We start from the raw sequence: 8,875 nt of genomic DNA, 5'->3' as shown, positions 1-8,875 counted from the left end.
TTGTAGGAATTGTAGGAATCTTTTGCTACATAACAGTCCATGATAAAATCTAATGATTGGTCAAAGAGTTATGATTTTGCTACCATTCTTGAAATATTAAGGCTTTCTCAGGCCAATGGCCAAAATCGAGAGAACTGTCAATAAATTGAAAGAAGATTCGATTGTTTAGTTGTAACAACAATTTTTACCGACGAATAATAAGTTTCAACTCTCTAACTGTTACCTCAACAGAATGCACCAGGTTAAACTAAAAATCGAACTGATCTATTTTAAAGAAACCGAAAATTTGTTTCTCGAATTACGAGCATTTTCTAGTTGACCATCAAAAATCTGGTTCCATTATTGAGCAAAAGGTGACCAAAGTACCACATGTGTTGATATTGACCGTGTTACACTGGGACTCTCTTTCGCTCTTGGACCACTTTCAGTTCGAAAGTGAACAATTTGAGATTTCCCAGCTTCCTATTTGTCCTTTACTTTCTTTCTTGTCATTGCAAAAGCAATAAAATCATCAATGATAATTACAAATTAAAATTCCCTAATCTGAACAGATAATTCATCAGCAATAAACTTTTAACAATACTGCACCAAGGAGAACAAAGAAGACATTCTTATTTGGATTATAAATTTACTAGGCGTTTATTTTATTCTTGACGCTCGTTTGTGCTGATAACTCAAACAGAAATCAGATAATCTTGAGCCATTCCTCAAATTAAAGAATCATTAATCCAGAACTTCAAGATCACTGAGTTATTCCCCCCTCAATGACATTTAAAGGTCCCTTTCTGAGATCGTCAACTTTGATTGGTTGGTGTTTGTTAAATGCTAAGCAATTTGTTGGACGTTAATTAATTTACGATTTCGGTATCGATATTCCTTTAACTGTTAACTCGTTATTCGTTTTTTGATTTTGATATTTAGTCAACGATTTCGATATTCTGTTGATAATTCATTCCCTTCCGACGGTTCCTAAATACTGACTAAGTAGAAAGATGAAAAACAGATGGCGCATGATGTTCAGTTGAGTTGAAATTTCAATGAAATAAGTTTATTCATTTGTCAGCATCTTAATGATTAAACTGTAACTTCAATTTACCACATTGAACGCACAATGAGATTCAATTAATCATAAAACTGAACCTTTTAATTCTCAACTCAGCATTCAATTCTTTTCCATTGTTCCATTGATTGCATTCATTTCATTCGCTTTATTGGCAAATGATTTAGCAAACAAAGTTGCCAATTTTTGAACCAATTACGTTCATGGTCGTTGAAATGTATAAAGATCCATAAAAATCATTAAGTTAATCTGATTATTTTCAAGTCTGATCTATCTTCTCATTGAAAGTTTACCTTTCGAGATTACATTATCTTAATTGTGTAGCGCAGGCACAGCTAACATTCATTGTCATCCATTGAATTTACTCCCAGTAAGTTGATGAACATTTAAAGGATTGGACAGAGAAAATTTTTTACTTCATTCAACTAAATTACTTGCTCTTTACACTTTGTTACTAAAAGGATTAGTTAATTATATTCAACTTTATATTTTGTGTAAATTTTAATAGCAATTTTAGTCGACACCATTTTATTTCCTACAAAATAATCTAAATTTGATTGCAATTCTTGATTAATCCATTTTTCATATCACTCTAAATCAACAAGTTTCAACTGCATTTGCCAACAATCGACAACATTCCAACATCCAACATGGTTAAGGTTACAGCATTGTTTTTTTCACTGATTATGCTAATCGGAATAGCTTTTCAAAATTGTTCAATGACTTCATATTACAGTTTAAGTGGTAAGTTTTCAACATTTTATTGAAACTTTCCTTTTCGTATTGCTTGACAATTCAATATCTATCGGAGTGATTCTGGCCGGCTAGGTTCATCGTTTTGTTTCACTTTTTTATCCATTTACGTTCATCTGATTTTAAGAACAGAAATTTTTGGACCGATAAGATTTTTGATTTTCAGGAACCAGTAGAGATGAAGGGCTGTCATTTTCAGGATTCTTACATCTGATCATAATTGATGTTCAGTATAAAGGCCATTTTGAAGGGCTCAGTCTTTAGCTATTTTAAACTCCATCGGTTCACTAAATTGTCTGGATTGTCCAAGAATTTCTGAGCATAAGTTAAATATAATTTGTGTTACAAAATTTGAATCTCGGTTTGGTTGACAAATGTTGACCTTATATGATTAGCAATGTTAATATTGACAAAAGTTGGAAATGGAATAATATTAATAAAGATTTACATGAAATGGATGAAATGATTGTTAATAATATTTAGCATCAAGTGTTTCAATCCCAAATCACTGTTGCATTGGTAATTCAACTTTGGTCAGTATTCAATTCAATTATGTTTTGCACTTGATCTGTCTAAAGAGATACACAAGAAAGCAATTCAGGTAAACTTTGCTTTTAACAAATATTATCTCTGTTGTTTTTAACATGAAAAACGTTTATTTTCAGTGTAACATTTATACTGAAAGATAATGCAGTGTACCATCTAATGTATGAAACTTGATAAAGTAAGGTTAAATCAGGATGAGATGATGAAAATATCTCTAAACAAGAGTTGATTCTTTGTTCTTTGAACCTTCTTTGATTTGCACTTTATATTGTTTGATGACAACTGGACATGTTTCATGTGTTACCAAAGACATCTTTTGACATTATCAGTAAGAGTAGTTTCAATGGAAGTGTTGATATCAACAATTAAATTGACCTCGGAACAAAATTCAGTCTCATTTAACGCGTAATTTGGTTGAGGTGAATCGTTGGTTTCAAAAGCTCTTAGGTTTTCCGAGTACATTCAGTGAGGAAATGTAAAATGTTTATTTTTGGTTTTCCTGGTCACTCAATTCCTAATCAAACTGAATATTTGTTTCGCCATCATCCTCATTGTCATCCTTAATTGCCTTACATTATTGTCCTCTTTATTGGGTGGGAGCTTTGATTTCTTTGTAGTTTTTGTCTCCGTTAATTTCAACCAAAGAAGCAACAGTAACATCTTAATGTTATAAGACATTTTTGCGGGGGTTTATTCATGAATTTTTTTACTGCATTTGAATAACCACGATAAGAATAGCTGACAACATTGGACTTTGAGAACTGGTAAGAAAAAAAGAGAAAAGAAAACTCGTGAGTTTAAAATTGTTTTGGTTTGTTTGGTTCGATAGATTAAGCTGATGGTTGAGTCAATGTATGAATGACTACATCAGCAGTTTACTTTAATTTGAATTGTGTTTGTTGAAAATCAGTGAACAGTGAGAAAGAAAATTATATTTCCATATGTGAATACAAGAGTTGGAAAAATTCTTGAGCTTACATTTGTTAGATTGTTTTGAAGCGAGCAAAATCTTTTACTGAATTTTACATTTTGTTCTGCTTGACATTATGATGTATTATTCATCAATTTATGGTCATAAACTGAGAGGTTTACATTATAAATTAGATTAACATTTATTTTTCAACCAAGCTTTTCCCAACATTGTTGCAGCAAAGTGAAAATACTTTAGTAGATAAAATTTTATGAGCGATAGACTTCCCCGTAGCAAGATACCATTAGCGTAATCAAATATGGATTTACCCGTTCAATTGTTAGAATGCATAACCAAAATTAGTCGGGAATAAGCAGCGAGAGTTTCTGGCGTTTCTATTGCGCTGGCGACAGACCAAACCTTCATCACAAATTTCTGTAGCATCGACCAGGGGAACACATTTTTCACCATATTGCAATAATTTTATGCATCCTGGGCAGCATCCACATGGACCATAATTTTGAACCCATTTTGTGCCTGCTGGACATTCACTTTCTGGTAAAGCACGACATAAAACTGCATTACAATGTCCTTCCACACATGAAGTTGATTGCACGTAACTGACCAACAAACTAGAGCAAAGTACGAAGACAAAAAGATAATTCATTATAAGGTTTCTTGTTTTGATATCGATATTCAAATGATATAGACTAATCAAAAGAGTAATCAAAGATGCGAGTAAAAACAAATATCCACTTACATTTATACACATTGTAACAGACTCTTTTGATTCCTTGCCAGACGAAAATCTGTTGCATGTAAAAAAACAGATAAATTAAAGCAAAAAATGACTCAGACGATACGAAATATTACAAACTTTAACTTACCTCTAGTGAATAAGAACAAGTTTGTTCCTAACCAAACAATCATACATCATGAAGAGCAGCACAAAGAGCGATAAATTACATTAGAAATGATTAATCAACTCACAAATAAACAGGTTCCAATGTTACTTAATCCCATTTCGATAGTTTGAAAACACAGCAGATATCAAACACACCAACAAGTGAATCACAAGAGAAACAAAGAAATTTTGGAAATACTTCAAGATTCTCGACAATAACAAACTAAATCACGAAACAGGTTGAAAAATTCAATAAAATTAAATTTATAATAACATTGCAAATAAAATAGAGCTTGATTATCAATAAAAAAATCAACAAAATGAGTCAATTAATTTTGGCGGTTGCTAAGGCTAACCATGTGAATGTGTAAACCAATAGCATTAGCGAGGGAAAACAGCCATTTTTACCCGGACAATTTTAAATGTTACCGTTAATTATCAACCATTTTAAACTCAAAGAGACTAAATAGTTGCCTAATTTAATTTATTAAAGTAAAATCCAAATGAATTTAACCTTATCCAGTCTATAACAATTATGATTATCATTAGGTTTGTTACTTTCCCTCCAAACTGAAAGCATTAAAGTTTGTCCATCAATAGTACAATAATAGACAAGGTAAGTCTGTCTTGCCTTAAAACTAAATGTTAATTGACATTACACTGACCAAAGGTCATTAACTAACTCAATCAGTGTTAATCCTAGTTGAACCATTTAACACATTCAACATGCTTTTAGTTGAATTTAGTGAAACAAATTGACCAAATCTATCGGAATCCACAAAAATAACCAGCAAAATAACCTTTACTTTAAATAAGCTGTTTGATATTACAAACCCAAAGACGATATAAAAACGATATTATTACAAATAATTGTTTACATTTAAACTCATAATCAAGTCAGTTAATTAACCTAAATCTTATCTAATTTACTCTCATCATTTACCTTTACTGATTGCTTACCAATAAACTGTTAAAGGTTAAACATGTATTGAATCAAATATAAATCAAGTTGAACATTTGAAAGGCCTAACCTTAACCCTAACAATAGACACTGTCAACAATTTAATAAACAATATTGTTCATTATATTACCATTAACCATAAAGATAATCAAATATATAATCTTAAATATAATGTAATATTCAACAGATTTGACAATAAACACCAATCAAGATGATCTTTTATGCTGAGACAACACAATTAATTGAAATTTAACTTTTGTTTACCTCTGAAATTTATTATCTGTTCAATCTGTTTTATTATCCATTCATCAACATGATCAGTTAATTCACCTGATAAGCAGCAATTTACGCTCCAATTGTTAACAATTGTTTCCAACGAAACATGATAATATCGCTGAGCGTAGGAAGTCTTCATTCTTTGTCTTTACGTTAATCAAATTTAACCTTAACATCACATCTTAACTTACATTTTACCTCAATTTTAATCAAATTCAAAGGTATATTGAAGTGTATCAAAATTAACTTTTAAGGTCAACAAAATGCTAACAAACAATTTAAGATATCATGATAATGATGATGAAAAATTTACCAAAATTGGCTTCATTTGGTTGAAACAAATTGAACATTTCAATATCTCACCTTTTATTCACTTTGAATTAGCTTTTCTTTTGGCTTGAGAGGAAAAATTGTTTTCCAATTTAATCAAATTCAGTGAATGCATTAATAATAATGAACTTTTACTCTTGCTCTTGACTAAATGATTTAAATTTGATTCTTGACTTTTCTTGAAACTCAAATTACATTAAGTTCACATTTTAAAAACTAAAGCAAAACTAAATCAAATTTCAAGTGACTCTGATCGCAATGTTGAAGATTCACTTTCACAATTGTTGTAGGCCTTTCAACTTTCATAAATTGTCAAGCTAATGATTTACAAGTTTCATTGTTGCTCTCGATCCAAGTTAATTGTTTAAATGATTAATTGATATTATTTGCTTACAGATAGTCAGTTAACAGCTGAAATGCTATCAAAATATAGTGATAGCATTGATAAGTTGCTTTCAATGGGACATAAAAACAGTAAAAAGTAAGTAAATCTTTGTTTCAATTGTCAAGTTAATAGAAAGCTTTTTAACGCCAATTTGCTTGATAATTGGTGAAATTGCCATCGACATTTACCATTGAATAGAGAAATGCAATTCTTGACTTATTTTTGGGAAACTGAATGGTTTATTTCCTGATTCATTTTTATCTGTTTAACAAGTTGTTGATTCCCGGTGATTCACAGGGAAAAACCATCATAACTCGATGAGTCTTGATTGGTTCAGTTTGAATGTTGATTAAAAAAGAAGCAAAATTTTCATCAAATTTGATTCTTTGTATCATTTTTTAAACATTGCTTTCAATTTACTTGAAAAGGTTGCATTTTTGTTGTTGCTTGACATTAAAAAAGATTGGAGTAAAAGGTTATCAGGCCATTACAGATAATATTATGTATATTATTTTATTATACGGCAATTGGATAGTAAGCTATCGATTAATTTCAACTAATCAAAGTGCTCAGCTTTTCGTTGGCCAGTGTTCATTGAATATCATTTCCTTTTCAATCGTTTGACTGTTGGTCAGTGGAAACAGGGAAAAACAAAAATATTAGGTTTTTTTCTGGTAAAAATTGAGATGATAATTGGATTGTTTACCCAGAAATGGACAAAAATGTTTCACTGAAAAAGGAAATTTGATTTTTAAAAGCAACAGAAGCTGCAATTACTGTAGCTTCACCTGATGTTGAACACTTCAATTACAGGTCCAATATTGTTTAATTCACAATTAGTGAGCTTAATAGCTGGTAATGATTGACTGAGAAGACACACATTGTTTATTAATTAGCTAATTTTTAACAGTAAACATTGGAAATACTTGAAATGGAAAGTTGATCTTGACCTTTCAATTAATGGATAGTAAAATCCATTGGAGTCAAAATTGAAAATATTTATCATTTCAGATTTTCTTTTCATTGTTACTCACTTAAAATTGTTCAGAGCTGAATGGATTTTGATTCCAATTACTGAAGTTTTACTAAAAAATGTCACGTTTATGCACCTTTTGAAAGCAATTGCTTGAAAATCATTTTCAATTTATACCGAAACAGTGAAGACCGATTAAATCAATTGCCATTTTATGCCGATCAATCGATCTATCATTTTATAAGATTGGAAAGGATCTCAATTTGAATAGATTACAGTAAACCCTCTCAAATTGTCACGTCGTGGGATTAGCATCTTGGCTATTTTCCTATAATAATTAGGCAAAATAGCCCTTTTACGAATTTGATTAAATTTTAAAATTTAATTATTAATTCAATTTAGGTGTTTTTGATTTCTAATTTGATAATTCCTGTATTGAACAGTATTAAATAGTAATTAAGAGTCCTCTCAAAATTTTCCTAATTAAAAAAACTGAATTAAAAGCAATTGTTTACTCGGTTACCATGACTCTGGGACAATTAGAGAGGGTGACAATTTGAGAGGGTTTACTGTACATTGATTACATTAGTTGGATGAATTATGAATTTTCTTGTTATCGCCCATTCAAATGTTAACGATAAGTCTCGACATTATCCTGATATCTTTACAGCTGATTTTGATTTTTAAACTTGAATTTTGTGTTGATACTTCAATGGTTTATGTCATCAGTGAACTTGTTAAACTGATTACTTTGAAATAATGTTAATCTTTTGTATTTTTGTTTCTCTTTTTTTCCCTCTGTTCGCCTCATTTGTTTTCATGGATCATATTTTTTCATAGACAAGCCTGTATCCGTAAACGTGGCATTTGTGATCTTAGGCCAAGAGATTGTTGTTCCGGTTTGTGTCGGTGTAATCTATGGGGAGGTAATTGTCGATGCCAGAATCGTGGTCTCTTCAGTAAATTAGGTAAAAGGACTGATTCCATGTATTATAAGGAGGAGGAGACATGATGAAAAATTAACTAACCCGACTATACAAATAATACATTGGCTAAAATGGTTTGCAGCACTATCATCATCATATTCATCATACTCATCATTATTTTTTGATATATAATATATTAAAACCTTATACATCAACAATCTTTTACATTTTCATTATCTTTAATGTTATTATTTGTGATTGTTCTCCTTCCTTATTTACTCATTCTAATTTTATCATGCTTTAGTTTCGTTTGGTTCTGTATTGTGTCTTCCTCAGTCCATATTGTTGTTGGTTGCCTTATTTGCTTCACTTTCAAATCCTTTTATATAGCAATTGATCATAAATAAATTGTTTGGCATTGCAAAAGGTTTCAATCCGACTTAATTTAATCTAAATTAGATAATGGTAAACTTTATTCACATAGAATTAGTTTTCAATTGTTTCAATTTATAGAGATGCCTCCTTTGAACCATGTTAATGTTAAGAAAAATGTAAACAATCTGAAATATAACTTCAAGGGTCAGTACTCAAATTTGAACTATCAACAAGGAGACATTGATAGCAATTAGACAAATATTTACTTTAAAATATTCATTTGATTAAATCCTTTCAATTGAATTTTGAGTGGCGCCAAAAAACATTGGCAATAAAGACTTGGATTATCAAGATTTAACGCTATCATGACGGTAAGTTAGAGTAATTGAAAACTTCATTTCAATTTCATCCAAATTTAGAGCTATTGGGCCGATTACGCTTCATCAAAATTATATTAGTGTTTAACTGAACATGTA

At 30.5% G+C, this 8,875-nt stretch overlaps 1 protein-coding gene across 2 annotated transcripts; it reads left to right on the top strand.

Annotated features, from left to right (window-relative positions):
- Window positions 1-1,432: 1,432 nt before the first annotated feature.
- On the top strand, window positions 1,433-8,450 carry LOC107368623 (uncharacterized). Of its 2 annotated transcripts, none has more exons than XM_015936491.3 (3): window positions 1,433-1,804; window positions 6,137-6,221; window positions 7,939-8,450. In XM_015936491.3, the coding sequence occupies exons 1-3, from the start codon at window positions 1,711-1,713 to the stop codon at window positions 8,108-8,110; spliced, it is 351 nt and encodes a 116-aa protein (XP_015791977.1). In that variant the 5' UTR covers window positions 1,433-1,710; the 3' UTR covers window positions 8,111-8,450. The 2 variants fall into 2 exon arrangements, 1 of the variants encoding a protein (XP_015791977.1); XR_001570183.3 differs by lacking the exon at window positions 1,433-1,804 and adding an exon at window positions 4,598-4,789.
- Window positions 8,451-8,875: the final 425 nt, after the last annotated feature.

This window comes from Tetranychus urticae, chromosome 1, assembly GCF_039701765.1.
Source record: "Tetranychus urticae isolate SD_2017Ah chromosome 1, NJAU_TeUrti_SD_1.0, whole genome shotgun sequence".
Lineage (NCBI taxonomy): Eukaryota > Metazoa > Arthropoda > Arachnida > Trombidiformes > Tetranychidae > Tetranychus > Tetranychus urticae.
This window is presented reverse-complemented; position numbering and strand designations above follow the sequence as displayed.

Bases quoted from the DNA above. Each gene is read 5' to 3' on its own strand.
- LOC107368623 (XM_015936491.3), top strand. From the start codon at position 1,711: ATGGTTAAGGTTACAGCATTGTTTTTTTCACTGATTATGCTAATCGGA. The intron at 1,805-6,136 runs GTAAGTTTTCAA...ATTTGCTTACAG, and splicing joins TTCATATTACAGTTTAAGTG to ATAGTCAGTTAACAGCTGAA. The intron at 6,222-7,938 runs GTAAGTAAATCT...ATTTTTTCATAG, and splicing joins GGACATAAAAACAGTAAAAA to ACAAGCCTGTATCCGTAAAC.